The 20750-nt window shown below is 32.7% G+C and overlaps 1 protein-coding gene across 2 annotated transcripts in view; it reads right to left on the reverse strand.

The window, feature by feature from the left end:
* LOC114327075 (uncharacterized) overlaps positions 1-20750 on the reverse strand; it is a 681522-nt gene that overhangs the window by 86788 nt on the left and 573984 nt on the right. For both annotated transcript variants that reach the window (XM_050654246.1, XM_050654247.1), the window contains 3 exons: positions 14436-14725; positions 9411-10003; positions 3186-3531 (listed from right to left, as the gene is read on the reverse strand). In XM_050654246.1, coding sequence (XP_050510203.1) covers positions 3186-3531; positions 9411-10003; positions 14436-14725 — 1229 coding nt within the window. The remainder of the gene's footprint in view (positions 1-3185; positions 3532-9410; positions 10004-14435; positions 14726-20750) is intronic.

A 20750-nucleotide genomic window follows, 5' to 3' on the forward strand; every position in this document is an offset into this window, starting at 1 on the left:
AAATAGTCCTCTGAGATCTCAGTTTAATCATGGATTTTATTGAATAGTTTTATAAGTAGATGAATATTCGCTCGCTTTAAAAGCTTCATAACCTTAACTGGTATACCCTCTGAGCCAGTTGTTTTTTCTGTTTTTACTAATTTTAAGTACCTATGTTTAATATACAGGGTGTAACAAAAATACAGGTCATAAATTAAATCACATATTCTGGGATCAAAAATAGTTCGATTGAACCTAACTTACCTTAGTCCAAATGAGCATATAAAAAAAGTTATAGCCCTTTGAAGTTACAAGATAAAAATCGATTTTTTCCGATATATCGAAAACTATTAGAGATTTTTTAATGAAAATGGACACGTGGTATTCATATGGCAGGAACATTTTAAAAATAAATTATAGTTAAATTTGCGCACCCCATAAAAATTTTATGGGGTTTTGTTCCCTTAAACCCCCCCAAACTTTTTTGTACGTTCCAATTAAATTATGGTTGTGGTACCACTAGTTAAACACAATGTTTTTTAAACTTTTTTGCCTCTTAGTACTTTTTGGAAAAGCTAGTTTTTATCGAGATATTTTGAATATTTGTCAAATCCACCACATATTTGTATACTGTTATGTACGATTGTAGAGACCTGGTAATAATATGAAATTTTTTTTATAAATTACAGTTTGAGGTATATTTTGAACCATATTAGAAAAAATGCCACATCTCGATAAAAGGTGCCTCATCGGAAAAATTCTAAGAGGCAAAAAAGTTTTAAAAACATCCTGTTTAACTAATGGTACCGCAATAATAGTTTAATTGGAACGTACACAAACATTTGGGGGGTTTAAAGGCACAGAACCCCCATAAATTTTTTATGTAAACATAGTAAAAAAGAAGCCGCATCTAGATTAAAACTGGTTTATCGAAAAAATACTAGGAGGCAAAAAAGTTTTAAAAACATTTTGTTTAAATAAGGGTACCACAATAATAATTTAATTGAAACGTACAAAAAAGTTTGGGGGGGTTTAAGGGAACAAAACCCCATAAAATTTTTATGGGGTGCACAAATTTAACTATAATTTATTTTTAAAATGTTCTTGCCATAAGAATGCCACGTGTCCATTTTCATTAAAAAATCTCTAATAGTTCTCGATATATCGGAAAAAATCGATTTTTATCGTGTAACTTCAAAGGGCTCTAACTTTTTGTGTGTGCATATTTGTACTAAGGTAAGTTAGGTTCAATCGAACTATTTTTGGTCCCAGAATATGTGATTTAATTTATGACCTGTATTTTTGTTACACCCTGTATAAAATGTCTATTGTATCATTTTGTATAAAATCCAAAGGAAAAATATCCTTAACGTAAGCAAACAGTATAAAATATAGAGCATAAATGAGGCTATTTGAGCCAGGGCCGGCGATAACGGGCCTGCAAGGGATGCACTGCAGGCGGGCGCCCCTGTTTGGGGGGCGCCAAAATGGGCTTTTTTCTGCTGGTGCTATACAAAATACTAATTTAAAAGAAACCGAAGGGCGCCTATGCTAGTTTTGAAGGCGGGCGCCTTATACTTTAGCGCCGGTACTGATTTGAGCAACAGTGGCCTAAGCCCAAAAACGAAGTTTTGTGATAAATACAATATTTGCATTCGTTTTTCCAGTATATCTGTTAAGGCAACAATAAATTATTTAGCGTCATCTAGCCAAAACATAATAGTAGAATTGTTCAACGCTATCTATATACTACGGGAATCATCTCTAGAGAAATGTTGACATCAGCATTTGTGTGTTTGCCAAAGAAAGTGAATGCCAAAGAATGCAGTGACTACCGAACCATAAGCTTAATGTCACATACCTTGAAAATTTTGCTGAAAATTATCCACGCCAGGATACACTCTAAACTGGAGCTGGATATTAGTGACACTCAATATGGGTTCCGCAATGGTATGGGTACCAGAGAGGCAATATTCTCCTTCAACGTGCTGACACAGAGATGTTTGGATGTTAACCGTCCCCTTTACGTCTGTTTTATAGACTACAATAAAGTGTTTGATAAAGTAAAACATGATCGACTCATGGAAATTCTGAAAACTAAAAACCTAGATGAAAGAGATTTAAGACTAATAGCACACCTCTATTACAATCAGCGAGCAATAGTAGGTAAGAATTGAAAAAGAAACATCTGAAGAAATGGAAATAAAGAGAGGAGTCCGGCAAGGCTGCATATTATCACCTCTATTATTCAGCTTATTCTGAAGAGGTAATGCGAGAAACTCTGGAAGATGAAACAGTCGGCATAAGAGTAAATGGAGTCTTAGTTAACAACATCAGATATGCAGATGATACAGTAATAATAGCCGATAGTTTACAAGACCTGCAAAGACTCATGAGTAAAATAGTAAATTGTAGTAGGGAGTACGGACTCTCTCAATATCAAAAAGACGAAGTTTATGAAAATTAGTAAAAACAACCATAATACTAACGAAATCTTGATAGTAGAGGGCCAGCAGATCGAAAAAGTAAAAAAGTACACTTACTTAGGAACACTTATAACAGAAAATAATGACTACACTGCAGAAATCAAAGTCAGAATCGAAAAAGCACGTTCTAATTTTATGAAAATGAAAAAGATCCTATGTAGCAAAGATTTAACATTAGCTCTTAAAGTACGCCTAACAAAATGTTACGTATACAGTGTACTATACTATGAAGTGGAATTATGAACGTTAAATGTAGAGACAATGAGACGATTAACGCCTTTGAAATGTGGACTTATAGAATAATTATGAGGGTTTCCTGGGTAGATAGAGTTACGAACAACGAAGTACTGGAAGTACTAAGAAGAATAGGTAAAGAGAAGGAAGTTGAACTTACAATTAAAGAAAGAAAACTACAATATCTCGGATATGTGATGCAAGGAGAGAAGTGTGGCATCCTGCGACTCATAATGCAAGGAAAGATAGATGGCAGAAGAAGCATCGGAAGAAGACGAATTTCATGGCTGAAGAACCTGCGAGAATGGTTTGGATGCAGAGATGGTACCTGAAGAAGAAGAAGCCAAATATAGAGGTAGGTTGTTAAGGCCATTTTAATCCGAAGATCTGATGTTGCTGCCTTTATTGAAATATTAATCTAAAAATGCTCAATTTCTGGTTTAGGCCAGTGTTGCTCTGAGTGCCTCAAATTAAAATGTAACTTACCCAAAGACTCATGATTTGCCTTCTTTTTCTCCCTCACAATCGGCACCGATCGTCTGTTCAAAGTCTCCCTACTCCTAGCTCCCCCTTCTCTCCTGGGAAACGTTATCAAACTGCCGGTCTGCTGATTGTAGTCTCTCCTCTTTTTCGCGTGAGTCTCGACTTTTTCTTTCTTTCTCGGAACGGTACTGTCGTCTTCTTTTTCTTTATAGCCGTTCGTGATATCTTCTTTGCAAAACTTTTCGATTTCTTCTTCTGGGAGATGAGTGTCTGATTTGATCTTCTTTATTTGGCATTCCAGTTCCTCCAGCTCGCGATTTGAGTCTTTTTTCTTTAGACACGTATCAATCTGGAAGAAACATAATAAGTTTGATCTAATATATTAAGTAAAAAATTAGGTATTAGAAATATAAGTACATAACAACCAAACTCCTGTACAAAACTGTTGTAACTTTTCCTGTTTGTCCATTTACAAGAAGGCATTGAAAGATGAAAGATTAAAAGTGAAGCAACAGAAACAATCCTAGAAGTAGAATGTGATGAATAAGGAAACTCAATACGACTATACTACATACCTTGAATTGTTCTTTCTTCTTAACGTGTCCTATAAAGTCCCCTTGACGTTGGCGATTAACATGGCGAAACTGTCTCTGTCTCGAGCTATTCTAAATAGTTGTTCTGCTTTCTTTATTCCTGTCCACTCCCGGATATTCTTCAATCAAGAGGTCTGCTTTCTACCAATTCCTCTGCGTCCTTCGATTTTACCCATCATAATAAGTTGAAGAATATTATACCGGTCTCCCCTTACTACGTGTCCAAAATAGGCCATCTTTCTATATTTGATGTTATTACTATCAAGCAGCTCGAGGGCAGCATTTGCTCTCTTAAGGACTGCCACATTTGTCAGCATAGCCGTCCATGGTATTTTCTTGTTCTTTTTTATTCCCTCAAAACTCAAACTATAAACTTGAGTGGTTCGATAGAACATCATGACCAATTATCATATCAGCGCAGAGATTTTTAACTCTAAGTAAATTAATGTTGTCATAGGAGTGGTCACCGATTTTAATATTTTGAGTAGTGAGTTAACACTTTGCCTTGAGAGTTGTGTGATAACCAGCCCATAGAAACAACCTTCGTACATGCCTTCCTTGGGAGTTTGAACAGGTTAGCGAAGTCTTTATTAACAATACTGCCGGAGCCACCAGTATCTATAAGAGCCTTAGGGTAAGAACGGAACAAGTGAGTCGAGGTGGAGGTGTAGGTCGCGGTGGATGCTACTAGTTAAGTCGCGGTCGATGTCGACAGCACATAGCAAGGAGGTCACCGACGCTGTCAGTCGAGCTAGAACCACTATCAAGTGATGTAGTTTAATGAAGTTTGAATGACAAAAAGACTGTGCTTTTGCGATGTTGTGTCAGTCAGGTGATGATAGTGATGATAATGTCAGCTGTAAATAATCAGATCCTCCTTCATATTTCAAAAATTTACTGAATTTAATTACTTTAGAAATTCAAAAATAAACTGAATACAAAAAAGGGATTATATAAAAAGTATCAACTCAGATAGCGCAGGTAATGACAACTTGGCTTCGAACGGATCAATCACAGGGAAGCATCCTTGTAGGCCGCGCAGTAGACATCCATGTAAAACAAACTCATTTTATTACCAAAAGCATCGATGTAAACCTCTTGGATAGCATCGCGCTAAACCTCCACCGCGACTTACCTGCTCTGTTCTCTTTCATTCACTACAATGTGTTTGTTTTACATGGATATCGACATCTACCGCGACCTCCACCTCCACCTCCACCGCGACCCACTTGTTCTGTTCTTACCCTTAGCATGAAAGGACTTTTATAAATGTAGGTACTATAGCTTTCTTCAATGAAAGAGGAGTAGCAGCAATATTGCAGGATGTGCAGGTGCACTGACTGTAGTCTTCAAATATGTTAGTAGGCACACTAGTGTTCTTGGAGTGGAAACCTTTGCAAAGAGCCACCTTTTGATCCTTTTTATCTCTTTTTATCGGGATATGGAGATGGATTTCCAAGCAGAACAGTTTTTCTTGGATGTATTGACCCACCGCAGAAGAAATATTTGTGTCCTGACCTTGAAAAGTTATTATTAGAGTTGGTAGCAGCTATCACAGTGACACTTTCAGAATTCGTTGAAGGGATCTGTGACACAAATTGATAGTTACTAGATAGAGCACGAGTATTGTTTACGCCAAATCCTGTAACAATTTTGATCGTATCTTTGTGGACGTTATTCCAGCGATAAAAGCTCCATTGATCGTTTCTTTTTTTGTCAGTTTCTGCATCTACATCAGTAAAACTGAAGGGGTGGATTTTCAAGAAGAATTAAAAAGAGTTATACATATCTGATCTGTTGGAGACACATATTTGGAACACCCTGGGTAGCCCGGAGAACAAATGAGTTAATACCAAGTCATCTTATTATCAAGAAAAACCAAATAACGGGCTAAATATGTGACGTTTCTAGAGTGAATGGTCTAGGGAAACTTCCCATGTGGGCAAACGTCCAAGTTAAAAGAGTTAAAAGCAGATCCCCCACAGAATTTGCACAGGAAGAAGAACAAGAGTTTAAGAGCAATAGAGAGACCTACAAACCACTCACTCATACTTTGCAATCCATATTTAGGGGAGTGCAATTAGAACGAAAACATGCATTGTTTCGGAAAAATTCAAACAAGCTTATATTTTTCTAAAACTTTTTTTGTTAGTTTATATACATGTTAAAGTAAAAAGTTCTACTCGCAGATTTGGCCGCTAATTGTTTATTAATTGTTTAAACAATAACAATTGTTTTGTATAAATAATTTTAAAAATATCGTTAAATTCATCATTTTACTTTGATCAAATATGTTTCTATTTTGTTTTTGATTATGCTGAATCCGAATATGGTATTGCAATTTGAAAATTCTTATACAAAAGCTTTTATACAGTATGTCTGCGTAGCTAGGAACCACATGGAAAACTTTTTTATTATCAATTTTACGAAAAAAAGTTATTCTTCATAAAATGCTCTGGATAGTCAAAAATCTAAATCTTAACCATCAGATATCAACTTTTATCAATTTTATACGAGTTATGTCAAAAATATGAATATTGTTAAACAGTAAAGTACATACCTTTATATTCCAGAATATCAAAAAATGATATTATAAAAAGTTGTTGAAATTAAAAATTATGTTTAAATATACAAATACATCATTCTAATCGAAAAAAAAATTTCAATTTTTTCTCACATTACGGATATAATACTCATCATCATTTTATTACAATTATGATAACTATTTTATTATCACTTTTACGAAAAAAAGTTATTCTTCATAAAATGGTCTCCCTGGTCTAAAATATAAGATACAACCATCATATATCAAACTTTTTTAATTTTATACGAGGTATGAAAAAAATATGAATTTTTCTTAAGGTGATACAGTAGCGATCAACAGGTAGCCAAAACGCGTTCCAAGATTGCGGCTATAATTTTGAATATTTTTTCGAGATATTTGGCACACGTATTCGTAATTTGCCCAATTGAAAATATATTAATATGTGGAAATTACTCTGTAATTAAATACAATATTAAAAAAACGAGCCTGTAACGCCATTAAGAAGAACAAAAAAATACACTTTCTTCAAATAAACTTTTTTATCCGATGCCTAGATTTTGTGTCATTTTGGAACTACTAATGAAATAAAAAAATTTTATAATTACGTATTTTTTATGGGAAATAAGCCACAATTTTACTAAAAAATGAATTTATTAACGTTTCGAAGCCCAAATCGGGTTTCGTTGTCAAAATACAAAATACTATTAAAATAAAACAAACATGTTGTTGCTAAGTAAAAAAATTCTTCTAATAATTTATTTAATCTGACTCATTTATATTGGCAATTCAGACGTATATTATACATTTTAAAGTAGAAGACTTTAAAATGATATCGCCAATATTTATGAGTTGCGTTCCTGGGACGACTTTACTAAAAGATAGTTCATTCGATTACATGAAATCAACCCCAACTCAAGAATATCCGTCGCAAAAAAATCATAGCATGTGATCTGTCTTTAAAAAGACAACCAAATGCAACGATGATAGTAAAATTCTCGCGTTAGAGATTCCATAGTAAATCACGAGGGAAAACCAGGAAAAAACCTCGTGATACTATCCCGACATCGTAAGTATTTGGTCTTACATTTAATCTACCTTCAAAAAACTAATACCAAATTCTGACTTTAATATGTTTAAATTATAAATAATATTAATATTACATAGATATACAATAAGTAATACTAAAATATAAAATTTGTACTAACTCGATATGTTATTGACTTACTAATCGTGGTATTTTCTTTCTATTGACTTCCTCTTTCAGTATGGGTAACCACATCCTACTGCATTCTACCGAGGAATTTGCGACACAATTGGTTTCATTTAGCATAATTAGAGCCGCTTCTTTGATTTTTCTCTTTTAGTTCCAAAAATTTTAGTAGTTCCAAAATGACACAAAATCTAGGCATCGGATAAAAAAGTTTATTTGAAGAAAGTGTATTTTTTTGTTCTTCTTAATGGCGGTACAGGCTCGTTTTTTTAATATTGTATTTAATTACAGAGTAATTTCCACATATTAATATATTTTTCAAATTGGGCTCTGTACCGCCATTCTTTATTATATTACGAATACGTGTGCCAAATATGTCGAAAAAAATTCAAAATTACAGCCGCAATCTTGGAACGCGTTTTCGCTACCTGTTGATCGCTACTGTTTCCTCTTAAGAGTTAACTGCCTTTTTTTTCACAATATTTTAATTAGAAGGATGTAATTGAACACTAAAACAAATTTTTTAATTCCAAACAACTTTTCTTAATAACAATTTTCGATATTGTGAAATGTAACTCTTGAGTGAAATTCATATTTTTTGACATACCTCGTATAAAATTAATTAAATTTGATATTTGATGATTGTATCTTAGATAATATATAATGCACAGTATTTTATAAGGAATAACTTTTTTTCCTAAAACTGATAATAAAAAAGTTATCAATAGGTTCCAAGTTACGCAGACATACTGCATAAGAGCTAAAAAAAAATTTTTTTGCTGAACATTTATTATTGTTGAAGCTTATTATTAAATATATTTTAGGTAAGTTTTACAGGAAAATGTTTTAATCACTTTGTATAAACATTTTTTTTAGCTGGTAATTTTCGGTTTTTGAATTACATTTTTGTTCTCTTTCTTAATTTTCTCAAAAATAACTACATAGTTTATTTCATCTAAAGTAAAATAATTTAGTGCATTTTAAAGATTACATCCTAAGCTTTAAAAAGCATGTATAAAACTGTAATAGATCTGTTCAAACTTGAATAATGCCGTCTTAAAGTGGTGGTAATTCTATAAAACTATGAAGATTTCAAAAATTACATTTTTTGAGATGTCATATCATTTTAATTAAATTTTTGAGATATCTTTTGAATGAAATATCATTTAGTAAGATGCTTGAAAGGTAAGTTGTGCAAAATTGAGAGTTTTATAAGAAAAATTGTATTAGTTACACATTTTTAAATAATTTTTAAACAAAATTCATGTAAGGCTCAATTTCCACCCACACCGTACTTATGCTCATACATTTTATTTCTTTCTATTATAACCATAAGATAGCTTAATTATTCTTCTTTCATGATCAATTTGTAAAATTTCATTTAATTCATTAGTTAAAGAATTACATTAAAATAACTCAACCGTGCACTTCGCCGTACGCTAGTTAACAGTGCGCCAATGTTTGCGAGAAGGGTGACTTTAGCGTTATAAATAAAAAATTATAGAAGATACAGATATAATTTTACACAATTTTTTATATAAGGTTTTTTTTGTAAAATTTTCTGAATTTTTCAATGGTCAAGTCAGTTTTTTTTCTAAAATTTATGATTTCGGAGTTATTTAAAAAAACATCTGATTTCGTAGTTCATTTGTTTAATAAAAAATGAAGCACCTACTTTTGGAGAAGAACATTTTGATATGTTGTTTATTAAATATTTCTTAATGAAATTACAAAAAGTTCTATCTTGTTTGATTTTTTCCGAAGTGAAAATCTATATGCACTCCCCTAATTCTGGAAATAAATTATCAGAAGAGAAAGAATATCTTAGTTTTGTCTAGGATCTAGGAGTCTAGTACCAAGTGACTGTAACTAACACTTACCTCCATTTTTGACTCTCCAAAGTTTAAGTTAGCATCAACCAACAGTTTGGGAAGATTTGGACCGCAAATATTTTCTTTAGCACTTGACAAAAAAGCATCGACGATTTTAACTTGCAGTGAATCCTCCATCTTCTTCTCTTCAGAGCTTATAGCTGATTCTAAACTTGCAGGACTGATTGCAGTATTGCTAGTCTGTGTTAACTGATCAACCTCCTGCAAAGACGTTTGTGTAACGATTTCAGTGTTACAAAGTTTCAGTTCTGTACTAAAATTGTCTTCTTTAAGGTCAGATGATATCGTAAAAGTAGAATCCACTAGATTCTTCCTAATGATTTCAGAATCCTCCAGAATTTGATGTAGAGGTAGCGATTTACTTGGAGATAGTTTGTTGAAGGGTTGTTCAATGTTTGGTTCAATGTTATATTTGATGGCTGTTGGTGAGAGATCTTTAAGAACCTGAAGTTTTTCGGCAGCTTCTTCTAGTTCTTGTATAGTCGCTTTTTCGATTCTGGGAAGAGAAGAACTGTCGAAAATAGCTTCGCTGTGAAGACTGACTCGACCTAATTCTTCTTCTACCTCTTGTCTGAAGTCACCTGAGATAGAAAGATATATAAATTATTATTTTAAGAAGCAACTAATAACAACAATTTAGTAACAACAATTATAGACCATTCATCAGCGGTAAAAAACTGTAAAACTGTGGAATTTTGAGAATCAACACCGATTTTAATGAAAATTTGGATTTAAGCTCAGTTGACCCTCTTCTTCAAAATCTATCCTATTCCGAATCGGGCTTTTGGCCTGGGTGTGAAAACAACCCCGTCTAACATTGAAAATATTTTCAATCAAAATAACTATGGAGGTCGATAGATTGACTAATTCTGAGTAAATTTTTTTCTATAAATTTTTTTTGCAAAGTTGATACTTTCCAAGTTATTAGCAATTGAAACTATGGATTTTTAATTGAAAAAACTAACGTTTTATAACCGTTTTTCATGAATAACTTAAAAGGTTTAATTTTATAGAAAAATCAGTACGAACAAAATTGTAGATAATAAAAAACAAAGCGATTCGCGTCGATAAAACCTATATAAACCCAATAACGACTGAGTTATTGCTCTTTAAAGGATGGTCATTTTCGAAGAACCTCGAAATGAAGAACCTTCAATCTCAAATAACTCGAATGTGGTGTAATTTTTTGAGAGAACTTAACAAACATCTTTTAAAGCTCATTAAAAAAACTTTCAAATGAGCTCTGATAAATAGTCCAGGAACTGAAGCTTTTCACCTCGCAATTTTTACAGAATGGATCGATTTGCTTGAAAATTTGAGAACAAGTAGAGGATAGTCCAAGGATTAAAATCTATATGATGCGGAAAGGCGCTTTTACCATGGGGGTGGTTGCCACTCCATCCCGGGGGTGGAAATTTTTTATTATATTTTGACCGCAAAAGTTGATAAAAATATTCATTCTAAGCAAAAAATGTTCTATACATTTTTTTGATAAAATGAATAGTTTTCGATTTATTCGCTATCGAAAGTGTTAGTTTTATATCGAAAAAATAAGTGTTTTTCAATAATTTACTAATTTACGATTCACTTAATTTTTGTCGTAGAAAAAATTTTCTCAAACCAATTTCTTGGGAATTAAATAACCTACAATTTCATATTTAAACATTTTTTCGTATCTCTAATGCTAATCTTTCTATTCTGAAGAAATCGACATTTTTACCAAACTACAAAAATTCGTTATTCGTTTTAACTCCGGTTTTTTTTAAAACTAATCTTTATAAGCCAGTAAAACTTCTAGAATTTATTAATAATACATAAATGAAGAAGAATGAATAAGGCCCATGACTAAAAACATCGCTAACTTACATTATTATGCTTCCAACTGGATTTCTCCTCTTTTTTTCAAAAAAATATATAGATTTTTTAACCGTAGCTTTTCAATTTTTTACCTTAGAAAGTTCAGCAAAAAATAATTTTGTAGGTTTTTATAAGGTCTATAAGCCTATTAATATTAATTCTTTTTAAAATCCTCAGTCGCAAAAAGAGTTGACTTTGAAAGGGTTGGTAAAGGTGGTTTTTGCATGTTATTACAAGTTTTAATTATCAATAGCTCACTCAATTTTTGCTGTATTAAAAATTTTTGCAAACCAGTTTCTTGAGAATTAAATAAGCTATAATTTCATATTTAAACATTTTTTCGTATCTCTGATGCTAATCTTTCTATTCTGAAGAAAATGCCATTTTTTTCCAAACTACAAAAATTCGTTATTCGCTTCTAACTCCATTATTTTAAAAACTAATAATTCTAAGCTGCTTAAACTTCTAGAACCTATTAATAATATAAAAATAAAAAAGACTAAATAAGGCTAATGACTCATTTTAATTAGAGTGGTGATTAGGAGGTTGCTTCGGATCACTTTTTCGCTGAAAAAAAGTAGGGATTTACATTCTTTTCAATATACGTCACTTAATTTTTGAGCTACAGTCTTTGTTTTTATTTCTAGAGATAGATATTTTAAAATGCTTTAAATTAGTTTACATAAGTTATCCTCGAAAAAAGCATAGTTTTCTTGTCTTTTGACTTTGAAACTACAGTATTTAGCATTTGACGAAGAAGAGCTAACATTTAATATTGTATAGCTCGGTTACTATTGGTCTTAATAAAAACTAAAAGAAACGGTTTTGTTTATTGTTTCAAAAGGTACATTTTTGTTAAGTAAAGTTGTTTTGATAAAACAAAAACTTTTGGAGTTATTAGCCGAAAAGTTATTAACAACATTGATTTTTTAGATATAAAACTAACACTTTCGATAGCGAATAAATCGAAAACTATTAATTTTATCAAAAAAATGTATAGAACGTTTTTTGCTTAGAATGAATGTTTTTACTAACTTTTGCGGTCAAAATATAATAAACAATTCCACCCCCGAGATGGGGTGACAATCACCCCCATGGTAAAAGCGCCTTTCAGCATTATATAGATTTTGATCCTTGGACTGTCCTCTACTTATTCTTAAATTTTCAAGCAAATCGATCCATTCTGTAAAAATTGCGAGGTTTTGTCCTATTTTAAACTTCATTACTTGGACTAAAAAGTTTTTTGCATACAAACTGACTGACTTATGACGAAAATAAAGTCGCTCACTGCTTTTCGTTTTTTTTTTTGAAATGTAACAATTAAACTCTTCTCATTACAATCCTAATATAAATGAATAGCTTCCCACTTGAAATTAACTTTATTTAGGTATGATTGATACGATCCATGTAATTTGATCAGATTGGAATGCTTAGTTTAAAAAAAAATAGTTGATTAAACCAAAAATGACATTTTATCTATAATTAAAAAAAATGAATTTTTCATAAATCTGAAAGTATTCATATTCTTTTACTTTTCTATCTTTAGTCAGATCGGAATGTGACTGCACATAGTGGAATTCTTTTTGTTTTCTATATTCGTCGTCTGCTGTCTTATAAATTTTAAAAGTCGCAGATTAAGGATGTACCAGAAAGAATTTCCAACAAGAAAAGTTTCAGATTTAAATAATGATTTACCATTTTAATTTTTATTACAATGCTGGATTCTGTATCTGAGACTTTTCAGTTCATTTAAATTTTTTTAAGTTATTCATGAAAAACGGTTATAAAATGTCAGTTTTTTCAGTGAAAAATGCATAGTTTCAATCGCTAATAAATTGGAAACTATCAACTTTGCAAAAAATATTATGGAACAAAATGTACTCAGAATTGGTCAATCTATCGACTTCCATAGTTATTTTGATTGAAAAAAATTTCATCCCCTGCATGGGGTTGTTTTCACCCCCAGGACAAAAGCCCGCTTCGGCGTAGGGTAGATTTTGACAAAGGTTATAAATACTACCTAAATCCAAATTTTCAAGGAAATTATTTCTCAAAATTCCACGAAAAAAGGGCTGTTGGTTGGACTATTAGAAGCAAGTAAAAACAATTTTGTATTCAAACACTATATCAGAATAGGTTACAGAATATGATACAGATGAACGAAGAAATATATCAACACTTTTAAAGAAATAAATAAACAAAGCGGCAAACGAAGTGTTGGACATTGAACAACACAAGAATAAAAATATTTGGAGAAATACAGTGACGAACTATAAGAGATAATTAAAAGCAAAAAAGATAAGTTTCATAAATGGCTAAATGCCAGAACCTCAAGATCACGAGAGGAATATGATACCCTCAGAAAACAAGTGAAGCACAGAATAGAGCTCGAGAAGAAGGAATAATGGGAGATAATGTTCCGAGACATAGACAACAGGATAAAGTATAATAGATCAACGGAAGCATGAAAAAAAATATCAGAAGTAACCAATGAAGTAAAAATATCATACAGATAATTACATTAAAGGAGTGGACATTACACAAATATAATGCTACAATAGAGTGGGATAACACCCTAACCAAAGAACACAAAAAAGGATCTTTCAGAGCAGTGCTGAAGATTACCCTAGATGAACCAGAAGTATGGACAATGACAACAATACGAAATAAAGTAATAACCGTAAATTGCTGAATTGGACTTTATAAGAAGATGTCTGCAAATCACCAGACAGGATAGGATAAGAACAGAGGAAACATGGTAGAGAATGGAAGTAGAATGCTCAATTACAAAAATGTTGGAAAACAGAGGCTTGCAGTGGTGCGGGCATGTACAAAGGATGCCTGATCACAGGTGGAGAAAAAAGATTGGAATGGGAGCCGCCGGGAAGAATACGGAGAAGAAGACTTGCTACAAGATGAAAAGTGTACATAGGAAATGCTATGATAGGTAGAGACCTAAGAGAAGGTGACTGGAATATTACGGCGAAACGGCGAACACATAATGGGAAAAAGCCCAAGAAGAAGAAAGAAGAAGTAAAATAATTTCTGTGTTAATTAATTGATCTGGAAATATGTATTTTGATTTAATGGAAAAAATATTACAGGAAAAACGCGAAACGTGATGCAAAAAAGTTGAGAACAACAAAAAAGTCTTACCAACAATATCTTCTATTGGAATGGCCCTTTCATCGAGTCGTATATTCAAATTCACTTTAACTTCAGCATCTTCATCACCACTATTGTTAGAATTAGCACTACTACATTCACTGTTTTGATTAAACTCACTGTCATCTTCAATGTTATAAACCGGTTTATCATAGAACACTTTTTGGATGTTTTCGACACTATCCAAACGATTCACACTGTCAATCTTGTAGTCCGTGTCACTTTCTTCCACGTTGTTGTTGTTGTTCGCTTCAGCCTCGAGCTTTGCAGTCAGGGAGTCGCTGGAACAAGAAATAAATATTAATTGAAAGTTGTAATTGTTCAAATCGCCCACAACAGCAAACAAACTACAGAAGAATTAATTTACAGACTAACAGTAAAACTAACAAAAAAAGTGATAGCAAAATAAACTGAATGAAATTATAACGTTAGCAGAAGAAATAGACAGCGAAGTTAGATGGATAATAACGTCGAGATCAAGCTGGATTCAGAAAGGGATACAGCACATTAGACCACTTGCTAATAATGAAACTACTCATTGAATGCGCTAATGAGTAGGTACAGAATACCGCTATATATTGCTTTTGTGGATTTTGAAAAGGCCTTTGACAGTATAGAACACTGGGCCATACAATCCTCGCTAATAAATGGAAGGATCGACTATCAATACACAGAAATGTTGAAAAACATCTACGAAAAAGCAACAATCACAATAAAATAAATTACGGATAAAAAAAAATACGGAGGAGAAAGTATAACCCTAGAGATGACAAAACTTATACAAAAACTAATATTGCACTGCAAGATACCAGACGCATGGAGAAACAGCATAATGATACCAATGTTCAAAAAAGGAGACAAAGAAGACCCCAACAATTATAGAGGTATAAATCTACTAAACACCGCACTTAAGCTAACCACAAAAGTCCTAACCAACAAAATTATTAAACTAACAACTTTATCAGATGAACAACAAGGATTCAGATCCGGAAGATCCTGCGTAGACGCCGTATTTGTACTGAGACAAATCACAGAAAAGGCCATTGAGTACAATAAACCAGCATATCTATGTTTTATAGACCTGACAAAGGCTTTCGATCGCATCCAAGTCGAAGACGTCTTACATTTACTGTATAGAAGAAACATACCAATCAATATTATACAAACCATCGAAAACATCTACTCTCATAATCGAATACAGGCAAAGATAAACGGAAAACTAACGCAGTTTATACCAGTACAAAGTGGAGTCAGACAAGGTGACTCGTTAAGCCCACTGCTCTTTAATAATAATAATGGACGAAATAATAGAAGCAGTACGTAAAGGTCATGGTTACAGAATGGGGAATAAAGAAATCAAATATTGTATTATGCAGACGACGCCGCATTAATCGCCGAGACAAAAGACGATCTCCAAAGATTAACACACATCTTTAATACAACAGCCAAGAAATACAATATGATAATATCAGCAGAAAAAACCAAATGTATGACAACATCTAAATACCCACTACGATGTAAAATCGAAATTGATGGGACAATAATAAAGCAGGAAGCAAGGTTTAGATATCTGGGAATAGATATAACTAGTTACGGAGATGTTGAAGAGGAAGTACGACAACAAAGCTTAAAAGCAAGTAAAGCGGCGGGATCTCTCAATGACACAATCTGGAAGAACAAACACTTAAGACAAGACACAAAAGCAAGAATCTATAAAGCAGCAATTAGACCTATATTAACATACACGGCGGAGACAAGGCCTGACACATCTAAAACGAGACAACTACTAGAAACAACCGAGATGAAAATACTCCGACGAATATCAGGGAAAAGTCTGTTGGATAGGGAGAGGAGCGAAAACATAATAAGATCATGCAATATAGAAGACATAAATGGATGGGTGACAAAACGGAAACAGGAGTGGAACGAACACATTAGTAGAATGGCAGAGGATAGGATAGTACGAATAGCACGAGATAAGTCACCAAATGGACGAAGAAGTATTAGCAGACCAAGAAAAAGGTGGTGCGATAACCTAAACAATTTAGGAGGATAATATTGAAGCAGAAACAGGCTTTAAAGCCTACATACAAGAAGGAAGAAGAAGAAGAAGACAATAAAACATCCACACCAAAACACCAAACCAATAAAAATAAATAGAGCACTATGAATTTACACAAGCACTAAAAGATATATATTATTAAAAAAACTTGAATGGCACAACACAGGAATCAACATCAATGGCCAATGGCGGAATAACCTGAGATTTGAGATATGCCGATGACATAGGCGGTGATATCAGACAATAATATTGTCATATTATGAGAGATAGATCTAAAAATAAACTACACAAAAACTAAATATATGACCAACGTAGAAGATGACAACGAAACCATAGAAATAAGAACAAGTACAATACAGAAAGTCAAGGAGTACATATACCCAGGTCAAATAATGAAACTGAGTAATATAATAGTTATTTATGTATTAGTCAGTAAAGTGACTCTTTATCGAACGAGTCTGATATTACGAAAAGAGCGAGCGTAGCGAGCGAGGCGAGTAATAGACGAGTTCGATAAAGAGTCTTTACTGACGTGGTGCATACAAAATTTTATCGCCAAAATAATTTGATATTAGTTTTAACACATACTTGCAATTTACAATTGAAGAACTTTTTAAATTTTAGATGTACTTACTTAATAATAATTTCATGACAGTGATGACAGATAACTTTTTGAAGATGACCGCTTTCGATTTTTAATCGATAGTTAGCAATATTGAATGATTACTACATCGGTAAAGTAAAATATCAGCTTTTCGAATATGTAAAAATATTTTTTCTACGGATAATATTTTTTACATATCTAAATATAATTAGAAAATACTACAGAATTTCACTTTTTGACATACATTTAATTGATAATATCGCAAATTTTGTACAATATTTTTAATAAATAAAGTAAATAAATGTTTATTTATAAATAGTTCATTCAAATAAATAATCGATTACTGCCATCGACCACTTTACATTCAATCTCGGTTAATTTGATTAATAATCGCGGCAGGTAAAGTAAAATTCTTCTTTCAGTACAATAAAGTGTTACTGTATTGCCGCAAATTAGGCAAAATGAGTACAATAATGAATGATTTTAGTGACGGTTGGCGATAAAGAAAATTAAACAGCAGAAATAAAAAGGCAAGTTTCACCAACAAATAAACGATTGAGATGGATTGCCCGTTTATTTTAAAATATAATTGTCAAAAAACTGTCAAATTAAAAACAGAAATTTTGATGATTCGCCCAAAAATATTAAATTTTAATCTTTTTCGAAAGAAAAGAAAAGTGTTCTGTTATTATATTTGATGGTAAAAAATTTAATATATTTCAGTTTTTTGACAATTATTATATGTATTTCAAAATAAACGGACAATCCAAATCAAAAAACCAATCGTTTATTTGTTGCTGCAGACATTAGACTCGCAAGGATGACATTCAGAAAAATGAGCTATATCCTGAAAAACCAGAAATATGCCGAATACCTTCACACAAAAGTATATGATCAATGTGTCCTACCGATATAGTCCAGTCGGGTTAGACGAATAACAGGCCTAACCTTGCATTAGGAGCTGCCCCAAATTTTATTTTTTTAATCTTTAGGGGGGCTCAATAGTAGTGTAAATTTAAAATCTCGACTGAATTCCGCCATTGTGTTAGCCGCCATCTTGATTTTAAACGAGAACCGTTTTTGTTCAATATCTCCGCCATTTTCAACTTTTTGACAAAAAGTATAACAACCAAAATTGTTGAAAATGTAATTTTCTATCATTTATATTTTTACAGTTTTTTCGTGCCATCGATATTTTCCGAGTTATAGCCGAAAATAGTGACAGTTATATATAAATAAAGCATAATTATTGAATTATCTCGTTTATTGTTAGTTTTACGACAAAAATGTTCCTATACAAAAATAAATAGAATTCAATTCTACACAATTTTAGTTTCTTTCATTTTTTTGCTGATGTTAATATTTAAGGTAGTATGTATGCGATAATGGCGCGAGCGTAAGACCTGATTGATTTTGTAGCAATTGTTTTTGTTCAATATCTACGCCATTTTCAACTTAAATTGTTCCAAATATGATTTCCTACAATTTCTTTTAACAATTTTTTTCACGCGGTTGATATTTTCCGAGTTAAGTGGGAAAATACTAAAAAGTGGTGGGGAGAGCATAATTACTGAACTGAATATTTTTTCCGAGCTGCCCCAAATTTTATAATTCTATCCTTGAGGGGAGATCAATAGTAGTGTAAATTTAAAATTTCGACTTAATTCCGCGGTTGCATTAGCCGCCATATTGATTTTAAAGGAGAACCGTTGTTGCTTAATATCTCCGCCATTTTCAAGTTTTCGACAAAAACGGTAGCAACTAAAATTGTTGGAAACGCAATTTCCTACAATTCCTTTTCAACAATTTTTTTATGCGATCAATATTCTCCGAGTTAAGGAGGAAAATAGTGGAAGCGGAGGGGAAGCATAATTATTGCATTGTCTCATTTATTATTAACTTTACGACATAATCGTCGGTGTAGCGAAGTGGTAGTGTTCTTGGCTCGCGTGCCGGTGGTCCGGAGTTCAAATCCTACCGCCGGCAAGAACAACTAGACATTTTTAAAAATGTTTATAGGCCCCAGGTCGACTCAGCCTGTATAAAATGAGTAGCTTGGGTAAAACTAGGGGTAATAATAGGCGGTTGAAGCGTAGCACTGGCCCTGTTACCTTCCTTGTATACCGTAGGCCCTAGATATAGCAGACTACCCTGCTATACTCCCAAAGCCACAGTGGTATAAAACGGGAGACTATTATTTATTACATAATTGTACATAAACAAAAATAAAAAGAATTATATTTTATACAATTTTTGAATCTTCCAATGAAACACCAACCTAACTAAGTATACAAAAGACATAAATAATAACTTATATGCATTAAGTTCACTTAATTTTATTAACTAGCGGGTTTTATTGGTTGAATTTGTCTGTCGATAATTAAGTTTCATGCCAGCTAACATATTTTAATATTTCAACAATTTTTTTTTTAATTTTGGACCCCGTTGGGGGAATTTTCCCATTCCCCCCTCTTAGACCCGCCACTGGTTCTCTCAAAAAATTGTAGTAAATCGTAATTGCAACAATTTCAGTCCTTACACTTTTTGTCGAAAAGTTGAAAATGGGGAAGATATTGAATAAAAACTATTGCTTTAAAATCAATCGGGTCTTACGCTCGCGCTTTTACCGCATACGTACTACCTTAAATATTGATTTTATCAAAAAAATGAAAGAGGCCAAAATTGTAAAAAAATTAATTCTCTTCATTTTTGTATAGGTTAAAATTTGTTGTAGAGGTAATAATAAACGAGATAATTCAATAAATCAATAATTATGCTTAAACTGTCACTGTTTTCCCCATAACTCGGAAAATATGGACCGCACAAAAAAAAAATTATAATAAACGAAATTATAGAAAATCGTATTTTCAACAATTTCAGTTGATAAAATCCCGGTTAAAATCAAGATGGCGGCTAACGCAACGGTCAAATTCAGTCGAGATTTTAAATTTATACTACTCCCCCTAAATATTAGAAAAATAAAATTTGGGGCAGCTCCTAATGCAAGGTCAAATGGTATCCCGACTGGGCTAATACACATGGAGCACAGACATGGACCGTCACAAAGAAAAATATAGAAAAGATGGTCAAGACTCAAAGGGCAATGGAAAAGCAGATGCTGGGTATCAAGGCTAAGTGATAAAAAGAAAAATACATGGATCAGAACTAAAACTAAAGTAAAAGACGTAAACAAACATGTAGCTACTCTTAAATGGAAATTTGCAGGACACAACAGCAGACAAAGAGACGGAAGATGGAATGAAGAAGCGATGACCCACTGGAGACTTTGGGACCATAAAACCGGAAAGGGCAAACCACAGATGAGATGATCGGATGACATAAAGAGATACGCAGGGACCAGATGGACAGGATTAGCACTGAATTGAGAAGAGTGAAAAAATAAGGGGGAGGCATTCGTTCAAAGTCATAACAAGGATCCAGATAAACAATAAAGATCTTGAACAACATATACCTAACAGAAATTCGATAAAGAATAGACTTTTGAGAGGAAATTTCTAAGTAACCAAAGATTCAATCTGCAAATCCGATATTGGATGGTAAAATGTTATATCCACTCTATTCTTCTTTATGGTGCCGAAACTTGGACTGTTAATGTTGACTTAATGAAAAAGCTGGAAGC

The sequence above is a fragment of the Diabrotica virgifera genome, chromosome 6 (genome assembly GCF_917563875.1).
Source record: "Diabrotica virgifera virgifera chromosome 6, PGI_DIABVI_V3a".
Taxonomy (NCBI): domain Eukaryota; kingdom Metazoa; phylum Arthropoda; class Insecta; order Coleoptera; family Chrysomelidae; genus Diabrotica; species Diabrotica virgifera.